This window comes from Nicotiana tabacum, chromosome 18, assembly GCF_000715075.1.
Source record: "Nicotiana tabacum cultivar K326 chromosome 18, ASM71507v2, whole genome shotgun sequence".
Lineage (NCBI taxonomy): Eukaryota > Viridiplantae > Streptophyta > Magnoliopsida > Solanales > Solanaceae > Nicotiana > Nicotiana tabacum.
The window spans coordinates 73785670-73809577 of record NC_134097.1 but is presented as its reverse complement, the minus strand read 5'-3'; the positions used below and the strand labels follow the sequence as shown (position 1 = coordinate 73809577).

Genomic DNA, 23908 nt, shown 5'->3' with positions numbered 1-23908 from the left:
CTACTGCCTCTGTATCACTAACATGCATAACCCGAAGTGTACGATGAACCTGGTCAATAAAAGTCTGTGGGTCCTCCTTGGGGTCTGATCCGATAAACACTAGAGGGTCTAAATTAATAAAATTACGAACTCTTGTACTATTTGGTTTCTCAGCAGCACCTGTATTCTGCCTCTGAGCCTGAGCAGCTACCAAGCTAGTCAATAACTGCAAAGCACTCTGCATATCCTGGTCTGGAGTGCCAGACGGAGGAACTGGAGGCGCTGAGTGCCTTCTAATATCCTCTGGAGGAGATGGAGTAGATGAGGTATGAGAGGGCATCTCACTTTGAGCCTCACTTTGTCCTGCTCTGACTTGGGGCACCTGACTGGTACCCTATCCCGCTGTTGTATCAAGCCGTCTACTAATCGTTTGCTTCCTAGTCGAAGGCATCACTGGAAAAAAACAAGGTGAATATTAGAGACGAACACTTACGACTCAACTCTACGCACGATCTAGATTCAGGAAGAAGGTAACAACCCTAGATGTCATGTAGCCTCCTGATTATAAATGTGGCGCGCTACACATCCATAATCAAGACTCTACTAGACACGGCTCATAGACAACCCCTAGGACAGACTTGCTCTGATACCAAGTTTGTCACGACCCAAACTGAAGGGCCATGACTAGCACCCGACCACACTTGCCGAGCACCAACGTACATTTCATCTAACCTTCATTATTATCTTTTAAGGCTAAAGAGATCAATATAAATGGTAGACCTAGATCATGGACAACCAGCAATAAAATATGACGGCATGAACATACATAGTAGGGGATGACCAGACAATCAAGAAACTACATATAAGGTATGAGCTACCACGCTACTATGAAAGACTATACAACAAAAACTAGCCGACAAGACATACCAAACTATACATGAGCCGACACCTGTCTATGAGCCTCTAAAAGAACATAAGTGTTGCAACATAGCCGGAACAGGGCCCCGACATACCCATAATGTCTATAACAAAAATTGCATACCAAGACCAAGGCAAGTCCGGAGAAGGGATCTCGCCAATCACCGCTGAACTGGACAGTCTACTGTGGTGGGGGAGCTGCACCTGCCTGTCTATCAGGACCTGCAGCACGACATGCAGCGTCCACAAATAAAAGGACGTCAGTACGAATAAAGTACTGAGTATGTAAGGCAAGGAACCATAAATACGATCAGTAATGTAAGCAAGGATAGAGAATATACAACCTGTAACATCTTAGTACCTCTGAGGGCTACTTATATGAAATGCATGATACATATGTATAAATACATAAACCTTTAAAGCATTCGCCTCTGTGGGCATCATTATCATCATATCGTACCCGGCCATAATAGGCTCGGTAGAATCGTACCCGGCCATGTGGAGCTCGGTAAAACCCAACTGATCAGTGGTTGCACAATAGGTGTCGTACCCGGCCAACTATAGCGTGGCTCGGTAGAGTAAAATAGATACATATATATAATGCATGCTCGACTCATGGAATCACATTCTAAACCTTTCGGAGTGACGTAAGGTCGGTATCCTCTGTACACGTTATTAGGAATAACTCTTCACTATGAACCTTATAAGAATCAGGAAGTACCAATAACATTGATAACATAAGAATAAGAGAAGCAACATTAACATCAATCGTTCCATAAGAGGGAAAACAATGTAAGTACTGCTAGCTTCTAAGAGTAGAGTATCTTTGGAAGCTCGTTCATTACATTATGTACAATCGGAGTCGTGCAAAAGAAGGAAAGGGATAGCCTCACATACCTTGTATATACTGCCCCAATCTCAAGCTATGCAATTGTCAAAACTCCTTAGTCTACAATAAGAGAAACGATACTATCGTTATCATTTAAGCGTCATAACTATTATGTATCGACCATAACCTATTTTACGATGAAACGGACAGCACCTCCCCTATATATATGACCTCACACCATTCAAAACAATCACCAAACAGCCCAAACAACATCAATAATAAACATATTGAGCCTCCCAAAATAGTCCACACACAGCCTAATCACTCCATACATACGACGACCACCGTAGTCGTGTCAAACAACCTGGAAATGTTACGAATAACTATCAGCCCATAACCCTACATATATATGGTGTTTCTCCACACCCTTCCTACTCCAAAACTCCACATGATAGTAGTAAAATACGCAGCCCAACAACAACGCAAAACAGTCCACAAAACAATAACATTACTTCCAAGCCTTTCGATATATATTTCACAAGTTCTAGCTTCAATGGCTTAGCTGCAACTTGGATAATCTTAAATACATATAGAGTAAGAGGTTCCTTACCTTTATACAGAAATAAGAACTCCAATTTGACCTTAAATTTCCATGAAATATCCCTTCAATGCTGCCACAACAACAAAAAAGCGAAACTAGCGATCAATTAGTATTTTTCGGCACTAGAATCACTTTAGAAGGCTTGAAATCACCTAGGATTGATATTAAGAACATGAGGGAGTATTTATAGAACATAAACCCCTTAAACCAACCTCCCACACGAGCTGGAACGACACAAAAATGAGCAACAACAAGAAGAACAAGAGACTTACTAGCGCCACGGAATTTCCGACACTTGATTTGTGTTGTTTGCCCTTTTTTTAAGTCTTGAATCTTGAGAGAACCTTGAGAGGATGTTCCTAGGGTTCTAAGGTCTGAAAATAGTGAAAAGAAATGACTTAAAACGGGTTGGAGGCATCCTATATAGGTCCAAATATCTTAAACCGACTTAGTGGGCCCCATAGAGAGGTGCTTGGCGCAGTCTCGCGAAAACGCGAATATCTCTCTACTCCAAGATCGTATCGATGAACAGTTTAATGCGTTGGAAACTAGACTCATAGATCTTTAATTTGGTTGGTAGATCACCCCGTAATTCCTTGTAAATTATGATAAAAGATTAGAAACATTTGACCTAATGTTTAAGTAAAATTATGAACCTAAGTTGCGACAACTTTTGTCGACTTTTGTTTCATAACTCGTTTGACTTCAAGACTTATGATACGGATATTATATGATTAAAATACCTTCATAAATGATCTCTTGAGTGTATTAAGCACCGCTAGATTACCTGAAAATTCGAGTTACAACATCCTTGATTCGTTTAACTTCTAATACTGGTTAATCACCCTTATACACTCTTGTATCACTTAAGACCAATAGGATAGACTTCTTATCATCTCAAAGATAATTCCTTCTTGGATTTATGTTAACTAATATATGGCATGAACTAACACATGTGGATATGGGTTGTAACAATCAGGAGGTTCCTGAAGACACAAGAATACCCCGAGCATGCTACTGGAGATCAAAAGAGAACCATTAGGCGACATGCAAGTGGTTTCTTTCTGAGCGGTGAATTGTTGTACAAGAGGACCCCGGACCTCAACCTCCTAAGATGTGTCGACGCCGAGGAGGCGAGAAAGATTATGCACGAAGTACATGCAGGTGTGTGCGGACCTCACATGAACGGGTATGTCTTAGCGAAGAAAATCCTTCGAGCAGGTTATTACTGGATGACCATGGAAAAGGACTGCTTTAGCTTTGTTCGGAAGTGTCATCAGTGTCAGGTGCACGGTGATTTGATTCATGCACCTTCCACAGAACTGCATCCCATGTCTGCGCCTTGGCCATTTGTCGCCTGGGGCATGGACGTCATTGGACCAATCGAGCCAAAGGCTTCAAATGGACACAGATTTATACTGGTTGCCATCGATTACTTCACAAAATGGGTAGAGGCTGTCACTCTCAAGTCGGTCACTAAAAAAGCTGTAGTGGATTTTGTACACTCAAATCTTATCTGTCGTTTCGGTATTCCTGCGACTATCATTACAGATAACGCAACAAACTTGAACAGTCACTTGATGGGAGATGTATGCGAGCAATTCAAAATAACGCATAGGAATTCTACTCCTTATCGGCCAAAGGCCAATGGTGCTGTAGAAGCGGCGAACAAAAACATCAAGAAGATTTTGAGGAAAACGATCCAAAGTTCCCGACAGTGGCACGAGCAGTTACCATTTGCATTATTGGGGTATCGCACTACGGTACGCATGTTAGTAGGAGCAACTCCTTATCTTTTGGTTTATGGGATCGAGGCTGTAATACCAGCAGAGGTAGAAATTCCTTCGCTGCGAACCATTGTCGAAGCGGAAATCGAAGATAGCGAGTGGGTCAAGACTCGGTTAGAGCAATTGACTTTGATCGATGAAAAGCGAATGGCCGCGGTTTGTCACGGACAATTGTACCAACGAAGAATGGCCCGTGCTTACAACAAGAAAGTCCGACCCAGGAATTTCGAAGTGGGTCAGCTGGTACTGAGGCGTATTCTGCCACATCACCAGGAAGCAAAAGGGAAGTTTGCTCCAAATTGGAAAGGCCCATACATCATAAGGAAGATATTGCCGAGAGGAGCATTGTATTTAGGTGATATCGAAGGAAATGACCCCGAAACAGCAGTAAATGCAGATGCAGTCAAGAGATACTACGTTTGAATTATACTCCAGTGGTCTTGACACATTTGAAATGACGAAGGTTTTATTCCCCACTACTCCCAAACACTACCAACTCTCTCTACAAGCCATTTGAACCGGTCACATCCCTTCGGCGATCAATTAAAAAAAAACGAAACAAAACATTGATTGAGGCCTAAACTACGTTTGACTTGATTCCGAAAGGATACGTAGGCAGCCTCTCCCTGAGGTTCAGTCACACCAACAATAAAATCCCATTCACCCTGAAATTGAAACTGGGGCACGTTAAGCGGCCTAGAAGTTAGTATCATCTGCCTCTCTTTGCCAAGCACAAGCTTTCAGATCAAATTACCAAAGATAGTGGGAAGCCAATAAGCGTCACGAATGGAGACCGGCACACTCTAAATTGAGAGATAAAATGAGAGAGTCTCGTTGGTGAAAACCTTCGGGCACCACGAGACGACGAGAGTAGAGAAACCAAAATGAGAGAGCTTGTTTAGTAAAAACTCGCAAAGAGTGCTATCAAGCGATGACAGGAAGAGAAATGAGAGAGGTCAGCCAGCGAAAACCCGCAAAAGGGCGTTGTTGGCCGAAAAGAATGACTCCACCCCAAGGAGATCTCGGCAAAGTTCCACCGGTTTGGAATCACATATCCGTTTTGGTTCGGCGGGAAACGCAAGTTCATTGAAGATCAGGCGTCCAGTCCAAAAAGCATGTCATGTTCATTTAAAGCCAGCATTGTCTTCCTCAGATAAGTCTTTCTCGTCCCGAAGGCGATACTCCTTTTCTGAAATTTGTTTTCTCTTTTCTTTGTTTTTCTTCAAATCTCTTTCATGTTTAACCCCAAGTTCTAGATATACCGGAAAGGATAGGTGGCAGGTTTGGTTGCACGGAATTCCGTTTCATGAAGGAAAACACCTCATTTCGTTGGTACGTCTGTCCAAACCTGAAGAATCATGATGTTTGACGGCATTCGAAGTAAAGAGGAAAGAGAGAAATTTCCCCAGCAAGTCCGCCTCGGACAAATCCCCACAGGGTCTCCCTTTGTACGAATCTGCACAAAGAATCCACTTTGTAAGTATTCCCCAAAAGGTCTGCTCCAGCGAAAGCCACACAGATTTTCTCTTGTACAGATCCCCACAGGGTCTTCCCTTTGTTAAAAAAAAAAAAAAAAATGGGACACAAATCCCCATCACATCCCCAGCGAGTCCCTTTGTAAAAATTCCCCAACAAGCTTACCCCAACAAATCCTAGAAAGCCCACTTTGAAACAAATCCCCAGCATGCCCCGTTGTACAAAAATCCACACAAAGAATCCACTTTGTAAATATTCCCCCACAGAGCTTCTTTTTGTACAAATCCCCACAGAGTATCCCCAATAAAATCCCCGTTGAGAATCTCCAAGCAAGATGGGACACAAAAAAAAAAAGAGCCTTACGAGGCAAATCATCACAGAATCTGGAAATACAAGCCTGAGCAATCAAAAGAGTTTCGCCATTTGAATCCAATCAACGGCGGGACTTCGCGACAGAAATAAGGACGCAACAAAGCAACGGGAACGATCAAGGTCACCAAACCGACCGTCATTTCCGAACTAACAATTGTTCTTTGTCTGAAAAGTTGAAACAGGTATAATCCAAGACAACCGTGCAAGAAGCAGGTGTCGCCCAAAGAAGAAGGTGCATAGGTACAAGAAATATTTTGGCAATAAGAAATTCACTCGAAAGGTAAGTTTCCACGAGACTCCCTTTTATCTTCTACTAAAACAAGAAAATTCAAAAAAAGAGGTCGGTTAGTATTCTCGAACTTTGTCCCCAGCCAGTCAGTATTAGGGTTTTAAACCCTAAACTGAACTTCCATTCAGTCAGCATTAGGGTTTTAAACCCTAAACTGAACTTTTTCCTTTAATCAGCATTAGGGTTTTAAACCCTAAACTGAACTCTTTCCTTTAGTCAGCATTAGGGTTTTAAACCCTAAACTGAACTCTTTCCTTTCAGTCAGCATTAGGGTTTTAAACCCTAAACTGAACTTTTTCCATTTAGTCAGCATTAGGGTTTTAAACCTTAAACTGAACTTTTTCCATTTAGTCAGTAGTAGGGTTTTAAACCCTAAACTGAACTCTTTCCTTTCAGTCAGCATTAGGGTTTTAAACCCTAAACTGAACTCTTTCCTTTAGTCAGCATTAGGGTTTTAAACCCTAAACTGAACTCTTTCCTTTCAGTCAGCATTAGGGTTTTAAACCCTAAACTGAACTTTTTCCATTTAGTCAGCATTAGGGTTTTAAACCTTAAACTGAACTTTTTCCATTTAGTCAGTAGTAGGGTTTTAAACCCTAAACTGAACTCTTTCCTTTCAGTCAGCATTAGGGTTTTAAACCCTAAACTGAACTTTTTCCTTTAATCAGCATTAGGGTTTTAAACCCTAAACTGAATTTTTCCATTCAGTCAGCATTAGGGTTTTAAACCCTAAACTGAACTTTTTCCTTTCAGTCAGCATTAGGGTTTTAAACCCTAAACTGAACTTTTTCCTTCAATCAGCATTAGGGTTTTAAACCCTAAACTGAACTTTTCCTTTCAGTCAGCATTAGGGTTTTAAACCCTAAACTGAACTCTTTCCCTTTAGTCAGCATTAGGGTTTTAAACCCTAAACTGAACTTTTCCTTTCAGTCAGCATTAGGGTTTTAAACCTTAAACTGAACTCTTTCCCTTTAGTCAGCATTAGGGTTTTAAACCCTAAACTGAACTTTTCCTTTCAGTCAGCAGTAGGGTTTTAAACCCTAAACTGAACTCTTTCCTTTAGTCGGTATTAGGGTTTTAAACCCTAAACTGAACTTTTTCTATTCAGTAAGCATTAGGGTTTTAAACCCTAAACTGAATTTTTCCATTCAGTCAGCATTAGGGTTTTAAACCCTAAACTGAACTTTTTCCTTTAATCAGCATTAGGGTTTTAAACCCTAAACTGAACTCTTCCCTTTAGTCAGCATTAGGGTTTTAAACCCTAAACTGAACTTTTTCCATTCAGTCAGCATTAGGGTTTTAAACCCTAAACTGAACTTTTTCCATTCAGTCAGCATTAGGGTTTTAAACCCTAAACTGAACTTTTTCCTTTCAGTCAGCATTAGGGTTTTAAACCCTAAACTGAACTTTTTCTTTAGTCAGCATTAGGGCCCCGACCCTAAACTGAACTTTTCCCCAGTTGGTCAGTATTAGAGTTTCAACTCTAAAACTGAACTTCTCCCCAGCTAGTCGGTATTAGGGTTCCAACCCTGAACTAAGCATTCATATCTTCTTTCATCAATTTTATGAACTTCTTGGCGAATAATTCACGAAATTTTCCTAGTGAAACTGGGGTAGAAAATTTCATTCGTTTGTTTTTCCCGCAGGTCTAACCTCGAGCCACACGGATCGAAATGACCCACGAGATGCGTTTCAACTCAGAATCTAAGAAGAAAAGGACAAAAAGAAGATGTCCCGAGATACCGGAGAAAATGGAAGGCGGATCGCTCCAAGATTTGATTGAGGTCCAGAACTCTGCCAGTCACTGAGTATCCCAGAGATTAAACAAGCACCTACAACTCGCAAGCATCAAGATTCGGATCGAAGTCTCCAAGCAAAATCAGCTAAGACCCATGATCAAGTCGCAAAAGAATCATAGAGAGGAATCTTGTAACTAGCAGTTGACATGCATATAAGTATTTAGTTCAGTTCCAATTTTTCTTTGGTTGTAATAAGGCGGTCAGTAAAGCAACGGTGACAACAGCAACAGTAGTAACAGCAAGCATTGCAATCCCAGCTGCCAAAACTTCCCGAACTACATTGACCTGATTCCTGTGTAGCCCAGGATTTGTAGGAAATCTTTGAAGCGAAGATTCGGTCATATCTTTCAAAACACGCTTCACACGGAGTAGTCCAATAGGCAAAAATCGCTCATATCCGCTCACTTTATCTTTGCGCGAAAACTCTTCGTGTTTCCGAACAAAGAGGGGCAGTTGTGAGCACGTGATTTTTGTTTTACGCGACAATCACTCCAAAAGAAACAAAATAATAGCAATTGGTCTTGCTGTACATTTGCTGATTTTTACGTGGCATTTTTTGCTAGTTATTTGTGATTTTGCCCATGGTTGTTTTATTCAAACAAAAATATTTGTCTATATGTCGTGTGAACCGTAATCCGTTTATTAAAAGAAAAATAAAATGTGTACATCCTTCATTGTATTTTGTCATTAAGTGTTTAGTATAATTAAATGTTAATTGTGCGATAATTGTTGTCCAATGTTTTACATGGTATTATTTGGCAAAATTAATTTAAGGAATTAAAAAGAAAAAAAAAGAAAGAGTTTCGGACTTGGGCCAGTCCGATTTTAAATAAACAAGCCCAAACAACCCAACCCAAAACCAGAATTACCCGATCCAGTCTAGTTCAGCCCCTAACTATCCAAACGACATCGTTTTAATCTGGTCTGATCTGGGCCGTTGATCTCTGAATGATCAACGGCCAAGATCTCATACCCGATACCTACGAACAGACCCGACCCGTCTTACCCGAACCAACCTAAACCCTGGCATGAGAAACGACACCGTTTCCCCATCAGGTGAAAGATCTTGGCCTTCCATCTCGCCTCATCCAACGGCTGAGATCAACCCACCCATTCCATATATAAGCTTCCTACCATACCCTGCCCCCTATCCAAGACCCCCGCCTTCGTCCTCATCCCCTTCCCCACGAAACCCTAGCCGCCCCCTTATTCCTCACCATTAATCCCGGCGGCATGAACGCCGGTGGCCTTCACCTTAACACCATAGGACCGCCTCACCCCCCTGAACATGGATCTGTTGGCCGTTTAGTTTGAATCATCCCTTAGGTTCTCGAATCTTCATTTGAAGATTCGAGCAAAACTCGATCCACACCGATCTACCCCAGCTTCGCACCAGACAGTCCCCGAACCTCCCTCGTGACCAAACCATGCTTGGTTTGGTCCGAATCTGACTAGGGAAACACGAATCCCAGATCTGATTTTTTTTTGAACCCTAGGGTTCCTCGTGCCTGTTTAAACCAAGAGATTAGGGTCTAATGTACCTTAATCGAAGTGTTTCTCATTTGAGAAACACTTCGATTAAAGTCCGTTCAACCTTGAGAAGGGTCTGTTCAAACACAAGTTGATTTTTCTGATTTTTCTTTCAAAGATTTTAAGGTAAGTTTGTTTTCTCTTCTTTATTCCAGTTCGTGTGTTTGTTAAAAGTCTATTCGTATGGCCAAACATCTTGTTCAAATTGTGTTTTGAATTTTACCAACTGTTTTTTTTTTCACACCTTGCCTGGACCTCTGTATTTGATCAAATGCTTCCTCATTCACTGATAATGTGTGTGTATGTAAACTGCATAATTGACTGAATTGAAATTGTTTGAGTAATCAATCCCCAAGTTAACCTCTGTATTGACGAGTGCAATCTGACCCGTTGTTGATACTGTTTGATTCTAATCCTTGTCTTTGATTGTATATGTTGTAATTAGTATAGTCGATTCGATACATGTCGTCAAATAGTTTTAGCTGTTTGAATGGTAACAACTTGATTTGTCTTGCTGAACATTGTTTGAATCAAATTGAGAATCAACTATAGCTACTTACAATTGATGTATTTGAATCAGAAATATAAAGGGATTGGTTTTGTTTAGTTGCAGTCAGAATTGGAGGGCATGTGCACTTGTGCACAACATGTGCATAAAGGCCCTTTTGGATTAAAATAGTTTGACAGCACATACTGTCAGATTATATTCTTGCTGTCCATGGCCTATTTTAGTTTAATAAATGTTAAAAGGGGACTGTCAGGGAATATGATGGGGGTTCCTAATTTTAAAAGTTTGAGTGGAAAAAACAGCTAAAAAGGAATAGTTTCTGAGGTGTTCGAACAGGCTGGGGAATTGCCTAATGTTAGGCTTATAAAGGGGGGGATAGACAAGACACACGGGGGGATAGACAGAGGGAACTGGGATTGAATATTGAGAGTTGAGTTCTGAAAAACAGAAAACTGGAAAAGAATTCTTCTTGGTAACTCAAGTAGATTTAAAAACTGAAAATTGGCACTGGATTTTGAAAAGAAAAGAGATAGTGAGAAAAAATAGAGGGGCTTATACAGACACACATACGAGAGAGAAAAACATACAGAAATCAGAAACTGTTTTCTTCTTCCTGCTGTTTGTTCGATTCTCAGTTTGTTCAACCTGTTCAGTCAGTTCTGTTTTCTTTCAAGTGTCAGCTGAGTTTATTGGTTGGTTTGCATTGGTTGATTCTCTTGGAATTGGTTTGTCTGAATTCTGATCCTACTCCCCTGCTTATTGCTGTCATTTTGCTGCCTCTTTCCTCGTCTATAATTGCATCTTGCACTGGAATTTGTCCTGCTGCTATTTATCTGTTACTGCTGCTGTTTCGTTTACACTGCTGCTCAACTGACTCCCCTGCTTTCTTCATTGTAAGCGTCTCCTCAGGTACACATTTCGAATCTGTCTGATGTAACTGATGTCGCAATGAAAGTTGAATCGAAAGATCTGAAGGAATTATAATCATCTGTTGCTTCACTTATAAATTTTTATAAATGTTGTCAAGCTGTGTAAATTTTAGTTTGTTAGTCTAATAGAGAATACTTTAGTAAGTTTGTACCTAATTAAAGTTTATGTTGATCTGAAACTGCGACATTTGATTCGTTTAGTAGTATACATGATGTAAATACAACCCATGGAATGTGCAACTATTTAACACGATTGTTAAAATTAAACTCACTCTTTTAGCATGCTTTGAATAAGTAAGGGCAAATGGCTGTTAAATCTAGCCAAATATAATACAGTCTTGAATCACCCAGTTTCGGTTTCTTTAGGCAGTTTATAGAACGAGTTTTGAACATCATCGGTAATATCCTTTAATAAGGAATTCTATTAATCCTGTTTAAGCAAGTTAATTTAAATCCGACTTAAGGATGTCGTTTGGATTAAGTGTTGTATTTCGTCAATCTCGTATGTAACTTCTTTGTCCAATTAAAGCATGTTTCACAAGGTATGACGTCTCTCCTTTTTATAAATAATTAATCAGAAATTGATAAGGATTCGGGTTAGGTTAAAGCATATACTTGAATTAACATGTGTCTTTCTTCTTCTATTTTTAGAGACAAACGCATTTAGAAATGTAGTCGCTTTAGGATATCCTTTCTAAGATAGAGACGAGCCTCGCCAAATAAAAATGCAAATTGCGGGGTCCTCAATAACTAACCATAATAAATATTTAGAATTCAGGACAGGCCGTTTAGTGAATTTCATGGCCTTCCCCAAAAATAATAACGCGTTAGACTCTTTAGGCGCGGCTTAATTAAATTACATTCTTAAACTCGGGTGCACATTGATGTGACCCGAATCCAAATCTCAACGGAGTCAAAATGTGTTAACAACTACGGGTGCATTGATTGTGACGTGGTTCGAGATGCATTTTCACGGCGTTGCAATTCTATAAAAATAAATGATAATAATAAAAGCGGTTTAAACTTAATAAAAACACACAAGGTATAACATGTATTTAAATCAGATATTTAGCCATTATAACAATTTAAGCGACCGTGCTAGAACCACGGGATTCGAGGGTGCCTAACACCTTCCCTCGGGTCAACAGAATTCCTTACTTAGAATTTCTGGTTCGCAGACTTCATTTGGAAAAGTCGAAAATTTCCTCGATTTGGGATTCAAGATAAACCGGTGACTTGGGACACCAAAAACCAAACCTTTCCCAAGTGGCGACTCTGAATTAAATAAATAATCTCATTTCGAATATTGTCACTTAAATTGGAAAAACTTTCTCGCGCATTTAACCCTTCGGGGCCGGGCGCGCAAAAAGGAGGTGTGACACCAATTTGTCAAAGAAGTGGCTACTCCTTGCTGAAGTAACATCAAACATACCTTGTTTGCAATAAGTTTCTCAGGGACATCAAATCTAGTCTCTTCGAGATAGCTCCCTGCCACAGCCTTAGAACTCATTGTTTTTTGAAGTGTGGTCTTGTGCTTTCTCCCGTTAAGATGTGCAGCCATAGCAGTCTCGCCAGAGCACCTCTTGTTACAAGTACCACGCCACAGCGTAGAATTATGAACAGCAACATCAGCACTCTTCAGTTGCTTTGGCCTTTCTAGTAGTCCTTTCATATTATTCTCAATCCGAATAACATTTACCTTCAAATGCTTAACCTGTAGGTCCACTGGACAATTTAATAACTGGCGTACAGATTGATTATGCTTGATTATAGAAAAAAACAAAACTTAAGAGCTTCTCATGAGAATTAAACAGAAGCTCAAGATAATACTAAGATATCGAATGCAAACTTCAAAAAGAATCTACAAGAGAGTAAGGAAAAGAATGGTACCCAAGGATGTGGTCTAGCGGTCAATTAAGTTGATGCAAACCTTGGACACCAAGGTTCAAATCCTGGTACAGACCAAAAATACTAGAAGTGATTTCTTCCTATCTATTGATACCTTAGTGGGCAAAGTTACCTGGTACCTATGCTGGTGGCAGATAGCAGGTACCCGGTGGAATAGTCGAGGTTCTTGCAAGTTGGCCCGGACACCACCATTACCAAAAATATAAAAAAAAACTAAATAAGGAAAGATTTAATTTCGCTGTTAACTAAGGAAAATTCAGATTTTTTAATGCTTTCTTACTAAGTTGAGAAGTTAACAACAGTTTCATACAGTACGGGGAGCTACGAATAACAACTGAGGAACCTGGTTGGCGGTAACCTTTCCTGCTTTATTACAAAGTTGCTATATTTCCAGTGGAATAATTACCTTAATTTACAACAACAACAACAACGAAAATACCAGTGGAATATGTAGTCATATATTTCACATCCGCAATGGTAAGAATCTAACATGGAATCTGACATTTGGTGACTGAAATAGAATAGTAGTCTCGATTATCATCTAACTAGCTGAAAATAAGTGAGCATCCAATTTTCTGATGAAGTGGCTACACCTTGCTGAAGTAACATCAGACATACCTTGTTTGTAACAAGTTTCTCGGAAACATCAGATCCTTTCTCTTCAAGATTCCTCTCTGCCACAGCCTTCGAACTCATTGTTTTTTGAAGTTTGGCCATTGCTTTCTCCCGTTAAGATGTGCTGCCATAGCAGTCTCGTCAGAGCACCTCTTGTTACAAATACCACACCACAGTGTCGAATTATGAACAGTAATATCAGCACTCTTCATTTGCTGACCAGCAGCTGCTAGGTTGACCTTTTCTTTCAATTTTAGATTGGTACTATTGTGCTCTGATCGTGCTGCAGCTGCATGTTTAACTTCCTCCTGCTTAAGCTGATTTGACTTGTTTGATGCAACAGGTGCGTTGCCTTCATTTTTGGTTGTCTGCTTGCAGGTTTTCAGCCCTTCACACATTGCCCTATGTTTCCTTCCGTTAAGATGGGACTTCAAGACATGCTCCGACTTTGTTGTCACTTGGAATACTGCACAACTCCACTCTGTCTGAACTTGCTTCAAAGAAATGGTCTCTGAGAGTTTAATCTCTACAGCATCTTCTGGAACTGCTGTTTTCTTGACCTGCATTCCTTTCGTTTTCCTCTCAATCTGAATTAGATTTTCCTTCACCCTTTTAACCTGCAGTTCAATGAGACATTTTAATCTCCAGCAAACTGATTACTTTTGCTTGATATAGAAAATCAAATACTCCTTCTGTTTCATTTAATGTGGCACTATTACTATTTGGGGAGCCTATGACCAGGATTTTCAATTTTATGATACTTTTAATTTTAGCTGTTGTGACTTACAATACTTTCTACGCAGTTTTCACATATGTAAAATTTATTTTAGAACACTTGAAAAATATATGTCTAATCACACTTAAAATTAAGTAGTTTGACCATTGTACTCCCCAAGTCCAACCCGCCAAACAAAATGTAACAGAGGAAGAACTAGGCTAGATTAACGTGGTACTGATATTTTAAAAAAAAAATTAAGAGCTTCAATGCTCTCCCTTTTTAAATGGCTTCAAGGCTCGAGACCATACCAGATAAATGAATCTAAATCAAACTAAAACAAGGATTAATTTTACAAAGTGCACCAATTAAACAGGATCTCAGTGTGCATTATCAATTGCCATCTTGCACAGTTAGCTTTATCATGGGAACATCAAGCTCTCCTCTTGTCATCAATTAACAGCTTGTTTAATAATTCATCTATTGTTTGCTCAATAATTACATGGGGACAAGGGCAATACTTGTGAAAACATAATATTAACTAAGGAAAATATATCAGGGCTAAGAAATATAACCTGTTTGGGCTCAGCTGCTTCATGTTTTGGCATGTGCTTCATCACATTAATATATCTTCCCAAACAGGAACACCCCTCTGTTTAGGGGCACAATAATTATTATTTACGGCATGAGAAGAGACAAAATGATTTTCACTATAAAAGAATTAGTTCGGTTGTTAACAAAAGGAAAATTCTCTCATTGATGCTTCATTTAAGAAAACTGATAGCTGCATAATGTTAAATACATTAACTTATGGGTTGGAAGGTACACTGTGTCGATGCAAATGAAGCATTCATGAATTAGCTGGAAATAAGCAAAACGTCTGCATGATGTGTGTGTTTTATGTGTGCGTGCAAACCAATTTGTAGTTTTTTACCCAACTACTAATGCAACTTGTCAATTCGTTAAGGAGTAAAACACCAATAAATAAGAAGTTGACAACTGTTTCACACAGTACAGTACAGTACAGGAAGCTAGGAAAAACAGCTGAGGAACCTGGTTGGGATTGAGCATTCCTGCTTCATCACTATTATTTGTAGTCTTGATTTCTTCTACATGATGATTCAAACTAAAATACTTGGACTGCAAATAAGAGATCATGATGAATATACTTTTTTAAAAAGAACCAACAGAATCCAGTGGAATAAGTAGTCATACATTTGCTTCAACGATGGAAATCTAACTTAATGAATTCGCAGCCTTAATTCTCACACAAACTGGCTGCTACATGCTAGAGTAACATGTGATGTACCTTGTTTGAATTAAGCTTGTCCGGAGCATCAGATCTATTTTCTTCCTTTGCCACAGACACAAGTGATTCACAGGGTTCTTCCATTGGCTTGTTAAACCAGTCAGTGACAGTTTGAAGGTTGACAGACAAGCACAAACATAAAAGGCGTTGGTAAACATCATAAACCTGAGTGATAACATTCACCGACAAACATGGATGAATAAGATTTCCATAAAAATAACACGCGCCATTAAACTGAGGTATTACCAACCAACATATGGTATGTAATTTTATATATGGCCACAGAGGAACCCTGCCAGCCAAAGTAAATGGAGAGACATTAGTACATGCAACAGGAGTAATTTCTCATGTTCAACCACATATGTTTCTTGGAGTGCCCTCAACTGCTCACCATAGGAATTTAAGAAACTCAAACAAGAACAAACATATCATTACCATTGGATAAGTTTCTCAAAAAGGCAGTCGAACAATGAAACAAAGGAAAAGATGGTCCAATATGTGACTAGCTTCCTCATGTGATACTTGGAGCCAGTCTCAATCGCTCTGATTGAAGCACATCTGCGGTTCCACAAAAGAATTGGTAAACGACGTTACCAGCAACAATAAATACTACACCAGTAACCGAAGGGATAATAAAAGCACTCAATAGTTGAAACTCTGATATGGGCTAGGACGCATTTGGCATGGAGAAAAATGTTTCATATGGAAAATATTTTCTACAAAAAGATGTTTTATCCCTCTCTCCGTTTCCGTTTCAGTTCATGTGAACCTATTTGACAGGGCATATATATTTTGTGTAGCTATAAATCAGTGCATAAAGGTAAATTGATTCCAAATATGAAAAGAGGTCATTCTTTTTGGCTAAAAAAGAAATATGTTCACATTAATTGAAACGGAGATAGTACTAGATTTTAAATTCGTTGGGTGTAGAAGTGGGTAATGGTAAAAATTAACAAAAACTGAAACAAGTGATACGAAATAAAAGTTGTGAAAAAGGGGCTTATGTCCATATATTGAATTGAAAGATCACATTTTGCTTTATATACTCTTCCCATATATGGAGAAATGGGGACACTTACAGAGGATATCCAAGAGCAAGTACCGGCCTGCAAATTACAGAGCAAAAAAACAAGAGAGTATAAATACACAACCACATATACATACTTACTTGAAAAGTAAAAGAAAAGTGATCAGCGAAATAACTAATCTGCAAGCTACAAAAGCTAAAACCTTGGCCATATTTGCCGCCTTATTTACCGCTCGCAAAACAAGAATGTAAGAAAGAAAATAGATTTACCACGCGAGGAAATCGATCAAGTGAAGCGTACTTGTGAGAAAACCCATTTTGGGAAATTTAATTTCTTTTAGTTTAGCTTTCCTACAATTTCCTCCGCTGGAGTTCTACTTGAAATGAGTTTCTATGATCAGAGAAAGGAACAGAGCTTGTACTTTTGAAGAGGAAAAGAAAAAAACACTTTCCAAAATAGGTCTTTTGTTGTGATTAATAACATAAACACCCTACAAAGGTATGCTATGCGGTATAGTGAAAAGGCCAATGAGTGGTAACTTCGGAAAATTAATTAAAACTAGTCTTTATGTACGCGATGACGCGCGTACTAATAAGAACAAATTCATGAAAAATAACATAAATATTCAAAAGATGTATTTGTGTTATAAAAAAATTTATAAAATAATTATAATTCAAAAATAATAAATATTAATCATGTTTAAGAATTTGGATCAATTCCAATGGTTCTCTCCATAGGCGGACCCAGGATTTGGCGGCCGCAGGGCACCATGACATTCAATATAAATTTATCGTTGTTCATAAAGATTGGTACGGGGCATGCTAATATCTGACTATTTCTTGAAGACATTTACAAGAATACATCGAGTTTTTGTCAAAGTTTTCGAGTGTCGGTGACCCCTCTACGTATAGTGTGTGTCCGCCTCTGGTTCTCTCTTCTTTTTTTCACAGTCTTGATTCGATTCTAAAGTTAAAGAAATTGATGGCTCGCAGTTTTGATTAATGAGGACAACTAACGTTGGATAACTCATACAAGAAGTTAAAACAATTCCTATAAGCAAATGGAATTCTACTTTGGTAGTTAAATTTACAATAAATTTAATTTTGTAGTCAATTAAATCTAATTAGGTTACTTTGATAGCTTTCTAGCTAGCTAATTCATGATGTAAGTTAGGTATACAAATTTATATTCTCACAGCGCAATCTGTCTATGTAGCCATATGCTTCGTAGTCCGTAAAATAATATTATTATTTATAATAAATTCTAACTTCGCACAAATATTTGTAAATATTCGTATGATCAAATATGCTTGAATATATATAATTTAATTTTTATTCGTATGATCAAATATGCTTGAATATTCTTGGTCTATTAATTTACATGATGGATTAGTGCGATTGCTGGATACATTATTGGTGATTTTTATACTAATTTTATCTAAGTTCAAATGACTTGAAGCTCGTATATTACAGGAGAAAAAATAATATAGAAAAACATTACTTCCTTCAAATATGAAATTGAAGATATTGTTGCTAGCAAATTCATACTAATTATTCTTACAGATGTTGTGTAAAATAATGATCCATGATTAAATAGTGAGGGAAACTTACAGGTGCAATTAAATATTGCATTCACACTCAACTTTCAAAATCCTTTATTAGGAAAAGTATTATAAAATGAAATAGAATTATGTTATAGAGTTTAATAAAGAAAGAGTTTATATAATGCAATATTTTATTTAATTTTTAATGTCTTAGATTTTATGATTTGTGAAATAATTTAAATAAGGAAAGATTTATATTAGCTTTAATTATTCAAATTTATAGGTATTCAGAGGAAAGTGGGTTCTTATTAGTTATGCGTGATTATGGTTAATATATTTAATTTAAACTTATTTCTGTATAAAATGAGTTTAAGAAAGGTTATATAAATTAATAAAAGATAGAAGCTTGAAAATAGAGCTCTCGTAATTATTCCGTTTGAAAACTTGAACATATCAAAGGATCAAATTAAAGGAAAAAAACTTTAAATAAGAAAAAGATTTATATAAGGTAACTTTTAATTAATTTTAAAGTCTTAAACAAGATTTGTTACATAATTTTAATAAGGAAAGATATATAAAACAAAATTTTAATTGATTTTAAATCCTAAATATTAGAAAAATAATTAAATGACTATTTTGTCTAGTATTAAATCTGTTTTTAAAGGGTAAAAAAGGCAAAAGACATTTCGCTTAGGGCCTTCGTGCTTTTAATATAGTATAGATAGACGATTCATCTTTCTATGTACCAAACTTCCAATTAAATGAAAGCCTTTTGCTTCCGAAAAGCTGGAGTTTTCATTTAAAGTCTGTTTGGAAAGCCACCAGGTAATTAGAATTGGTATAATTACTAGGGTAGTAATTACACAGCCTAATAATTATACAGTTGTGTAATTACGACGACCTGTTTGTTTGTCATAGTGTAATTGTAGGTTTACTGTTTGGTTGCACAAGTGTAATTATACAGTTAGATTAAATTTTAAATGAAACAATTATCAAAACTTAAAAGTTAATATAATAAATATATGCCTATAATTTTTAATAAGTATAAATGATATTATATTTGATATTTAAGATGTATATTTTTTCGTGAATATACATTAATTAGTAATCATATATTTATAATTAATATTGTAAAAATAATTTATGTATATTTTTCAAATTAATAATATTTAATTTAGATACTTACAAAAACTAAAAATATACGTTTTGTAAGAACATCATGGAATTCATGTTTGATAAAATAAATTAATATTTATAAATATAATGTCATGACATAATTCAAATGTTTGACAAAACTAATCTATCAGTTCTAACTAAAAAATGAACAATATGCAATTGTGAGCCAATACTACTAAAACAAGTAAATTAGAACCATGAATATAACACAATTTCAAAATTCAAAAAAATAGTTTAACATATGTCAAATTCCAACATAATAATAGTAAGTTTTACTACAACTTAAGACTATGAAATATAATAAGTTTATAACCACATTCAACAACGAAATTTCATTTTAATTGCATCACTCATTATATGCCAAGTTTGTTAATGACTTATTATTTCTAATATTAGGAGGTGTAGTTTCAAAAAATAGAATAATAAAATAAATAAAAAATAAAATATAAGCAATTACATGAAATCATAAGAAGTAAAGGTAGAGAAATAAAAGATAAATAACGTACAAAGAAAAATATATTTTAAAATTTCAAAAGAGATTAAAAAGTAAAAATAAAATTAAAAAATTAAAGTAATAGAAATAAAAAGTTATAAAGAAAATAATTAAAATAAAACAAAAAGGAAAAAAACTAAAAGGCAACCTTGTAATTATACTGTGTAATTACCACTAATTCTTACCTCTTCCTTGAGAATTGGAGAGTGTAATCACACCCTCCAATTACATTCAATTTCATGCTGATCAAGTAATTACTTGGCCAAATAAATATGTCAAACTGTGTAAGTACACCCAAATCCATTTCCAAGGTAGCTTTCTAAATAAGCTCTTACTGGTTTTTCTAATTTGGATGATTCTACCGAGTTGTAATTAACACCAAAAATTAATGAAACTTCAGTCACCATAGTCCTTTCAACTTTCATTTTCTCCCTTAAAATTAATGCGATTCTCTTTTTTCATCTGTACTGCTATCTTCCCAATTGCTCCTCCTCTCAAATCCTTAATGATGAAGGAACTTGAAAGTACAACTACTTGTTTTTTTATAACTAGTGATAAAGACTAGTAATTAAGATGCGTTTAAAGGTCAAATAAATATAAATTTTGCAGGTAGAGTTGTAGATTAAAAAAAAGGTTGAAAGATGAGTATCCTGTAGGCAAAAGAAAGAGGAATAATAATTTTGTTTGTACTAAATTTCTGTTATGCACACATCTAGAAAATAGATTGGTTATATAGCTTTATTTTACATTGTTACAAGAGATTATTTTTTTGAGTTAGAAAATATGACCTTCGGATCATATAACAACAATTCTAATTATCGGGTCTCAAAACTCATCAATTATGAAGAGGAGAAAATCCCTTATAAAATATGAATTCTAAAATATTATAGCGTAAAAAAACATTACCGTCACTGGGCTAAAATAGTCAGAAAGTGTAGACTTAGAAGCATTAATTATGTTACGCGGCACCTTCCTGAGATTCCTTGGAAGGGCGACGTAAGGCTAAGCAGCTAATGTCAGTGCAGTTGCTGTCCGCCAACTGAGGTCCCCTCCGTACGCTAGACTAGATTGTCAGTGTCGTACGGGAAAACAAATGTCAAGAGCAATTGAGAGAACAGGAATGAGAATTGAGATTGAAAGAAAGCTTGATTGCATTAATGAAAGCTATTATAGAAAGGCAACGCGGTGTCAAGGGGGAGAGACACCAGTACAGAGTATTGTTTGCTTGCTAGAAAGTTTGATTGCTTGATCCCCCTAATAATGCTTTAAAAAAATAATCCAAAGCTACAAGACTAGACTTGATTAAGCTAGAGAAACATAATGGAAGTACATGGAATAAAACTACTCTATATTTACAATGAAAAAGACTTAGTTTGCTATAAGGCAGAAAACAAGTCCGTTGTCAGCAGCATAGTCTTTGGCATCAGGGTCTGCGCGCGCGGCGTTGTCTGCGCGCACGGTGCTGTTGGCATCTGCCTGCGGTTGGGCGCTGGCGAGGGATATCGGTGGGGCGACAGAGGCACATGCGCGCTTGTCACTTGGCGCGGCCAAGACCACGGGGTCGTCCGTGGCGCTAGGCATTGGAAGGCTTGCTAGGACGCCACGGGGCACGCCCAAGGAGTCATGGGGCACGGCTGGAAAGCCGCCCATGACATTCTCCCCCACCTGAGTTGGCGACGTCCTCGGCGCCTTACTTGCAAGATAATCTTCAATTAGGCTCTTGTAGGCTTTGAGATTTGTTCCCCTCTCCCAAGTGTTCTCCTCTGCATCACAGCCCTGCCATTTTACCAAGAACTCTTGGTGATCTTTCCTTGAGGCATGAATCACTATATCATCAAGGATAGCTTCAACACGCCTTTTCCCCGTTGAATTGGGCCCTCGAATACTGGGTATTGTGAGCTGGCTCCTTGAAGGATCCTCCGTGTCTTCCCAAAAAGGTTTCAGGAGGCTGACATGGAAGACAGGATGAATTTTCCACCAAGCTGGGGTATCCACCCGGTATGAAACTTTCCCAATGCGCCTTTCAATGGACAAGGGTCCAATGTATTTTTGCAATAAGCGAGGGTCATGGACCCCCGCAAATAAGTAACGCTTTAGAATTTTGACCATCACTTTGTCTCCTACTTGGTATTCAACAAAGCGACGATTCTGATCAGCATGCCTCTTCATCCGCTTTTGAGCCTTGACAAGATAGCTCCACACTATCTCCAAATTTTGCTTCCACTCTTTAGAGAAGCTAGCAGCTCAAGGAGATTTAGACATATTTGGTGCATTGACTGTGTGTGGGAGTAGCGGTTGCTGTCCGGTAACAATTTCAAAAGCGCTTTTGTTTGTACTAGAGCTCTTTTGTGAATTGAAACACAGTTGAGCAGCATCCAGAAGCTTCACCCAATTCTTCTGCGATCCGGTTACAAAATGACGGAGATATTCCTCCAACATACCATTGAACCGCTCTGTCTGGCCATCAGATTGCGGATGAAAACCTGAGCTGTGACTCAGCTTCGACCCAAGGCACTTAAAGAGTTGGGTCCAAAAGTTACTAGTGAAGCGTGAGTCACGATCACTAACAATATCTTTGGGTAGGCCCCAATATTTGACGACATGAGAGAAGAAGAGTCGAGCTGTATCTTCTGCTGATATATATTGTGGGGCAGCAATAAAGGTAGTATATTTGGAAAACCGATCTACCACAACCAAGATAGTTGTTAGATCTCCGACCTTGGGCAATCCGGTGATGAAATCCAGGGAAACACTTTCCCAAAGTCTCTTTGGGACAGCTAGTGGTTCCAAGAGTCTCGCCTGTGTTAAGCGGTCTGACTTGTCCTTCTGGCATACTAGACAAGTCTTCACATACTGAGCAACGTCATCGGCCATTTGAGGCCAATAATATGCACGACGAAGTAACGCCATGGTGCGTTCTTCACCGAGATGGCCGGCCCATAGAGTATCATGACATTCCGCTAGAAGAGTCCTTCATAGATCTCCTCCTTTAGGAACATAAAGTCGGTTCCCTTTCACTTTCAGAAAACCATCTTCCATGTAGAACTAGCGAGTCTTGCCCTGTCCTACCAAATCAACCAAATACTGTGCAGCAGGGTCTTTGATGAGTAAATCCTGTATCTGGTCCTTGATGGAGGTGGCTACTTCGCTCCCTCTTAGGGTGGCGAGTAGGCACACCGATGCTAGATCAACTCTCCGACTGAGCGCATCAGCAACATGATTGGTCTTCCCACTTCGGTACTCCAGGTTGAAGTGGAATTCAGCTAGGAGTTCCTGCCACCTGGCCTGTCGACCATTCAACTTCGGCTGGGTCATGAAATGGCTAACAGCTGTGTTGTCTGTCTTGACCATGAACGGGGTTCCCAGCAGATAGTGCCTCCAGAGGCGCAAGCAGTGGACGACAGCCAATAATTCTTTCTCATGGGCGCATAGCGTCGCTCTGCATCTTTTAGCTTCCGACTCTCGTACGTTACATGATGCCCTTCTTGTAGCAGGCCTCCACCGAGGGCATAGTCAGATGCATCTGTTTGTACTTTGAATGGCTTGGCCAGATCAGGAAGGGCCAAGACGGGGCTACTAGACATAGCCGCTTTCAATGCGTTGAAGGCCTCTGCTCGCTTGGGTCCCCATTCCCAAGGCGTGACCTTCTTGAGGAGTTCTGTCAATGGTACTGCAATGAGGGAGTAGTCTTTCACGAATCGCCGATAGAAATTGCATAGACCAAGGAACGCCCTCAAGGCGTGGATATCCTTAGGCGGCGGCCAATCTGTGATTGCCTGAATCTTCTGCTGGTCCATCTTGATCCGCCCTTCCTCGATGACATGTCCGAGGAAGTCAATTTGCTTTTGAGCAAAGGAGCACTTAGATAGCTTCGCATATAGTTCATGCTCCCGCAATCGAGCTAGGACCTTCCGCAAGTGCATCAGGTGTTCCTCCAATGTTTGGCTATATACCACAATGTCATCCAAGTAGACCACCACGAATTCATCAATGTACTCTCGGAAGAATTGGTTCATCAAAGTGCAAAACGTAGCTGGGGCGTTAGTCAAGCCGAATGGCATAACCAGGAAATCGTACGACCCATATCTTGTCACACAGGTCGTC

General features: G+C 38.5%; 1 protein-coding gene across 9 annotated transcripts; it reads right to left on the bottom strand.

Annotated features, from left to right (window-relative positions):
• Positions 1 to 927: 927 nt before the first annotated feature.
• On the bottom strand, positions 928 to 17039 carry LOC107802075 (HVA22-like protein f). 9 transcript variants are annotated; one of them, XR_012702130.1, is made up of 8 exons: positions 16862 to 17039; positions 16644 to 16670; positions 16000 to 16122; positions 15565 to 15856; positions 14831 to 15395; positions 13544 to 14157; positions 12450 to 12731; positions 965 to 1119 (listed from the first exon to the last, which is right to left on the bottom strand). XR_012702130.1 is itself a non-coding variant. In XM_075236986.1 (7 exons), the coding sequence occupies exons 5-7, from the start codon at positions 13640 to 13642 to the stop codon at positions 943 to 945; spliced, it is 558 nt and encodes a 185-aa protein (XP_075093087.1). In that variant the 5' UTR covers positions 13643 to 14157; positions 14831 to 15729; positions 16000 to 16122; positions 16644 to 16670; positions 16893 to 17038; the 3' UTR covers positions 928 to 942. The 9 variants fall into 9 exon arrangements, 3 of the variants coding, with proteins under 3 accessions (XP_075093087.1, XP_016481001.1, XP_075093086.1); XR_012702131.1 differs by lacking the exon at positions 965 to 1119 and having other exon boundaries at positions 12028 to 12731; positions 14831 to 14907; positions 15309 to 15395; positions 16862 to 17037; XM_075236986.1 differs by having other exon boundaries at positions 928 to 1119; positions 14831 to 15729; positions 16893 to 17038.
• Positions 17040 to 23908: the final 6869 nt, after the last annotated feature.

Excerpts from the sequence above, each read along its gene's own strand:
- LOC107802075 (XM_016625515.2), bottom strand. The coding sequence starts at position 16,908 with ATGGGTTTTCTCACAAGTACGCTTCACTTGATCGATTTCCTCGCGTG. Across the intron at positions 16,123-16,643 it reads CTTGCTCTTGGATATCCTCT|ATGTGCTTCAATCAGAGCGA; the intron begins GTAAGTGTCCCC and ends GTGGAACCGCAG. Across the intron at positions 15,396-15,564 it reads ACAAGCTTAATTCAAACAAG|TCCAAGTATTTTAGTTTGAA; the intron begins GTACATCACATG and ends TCTTATTTGCAG.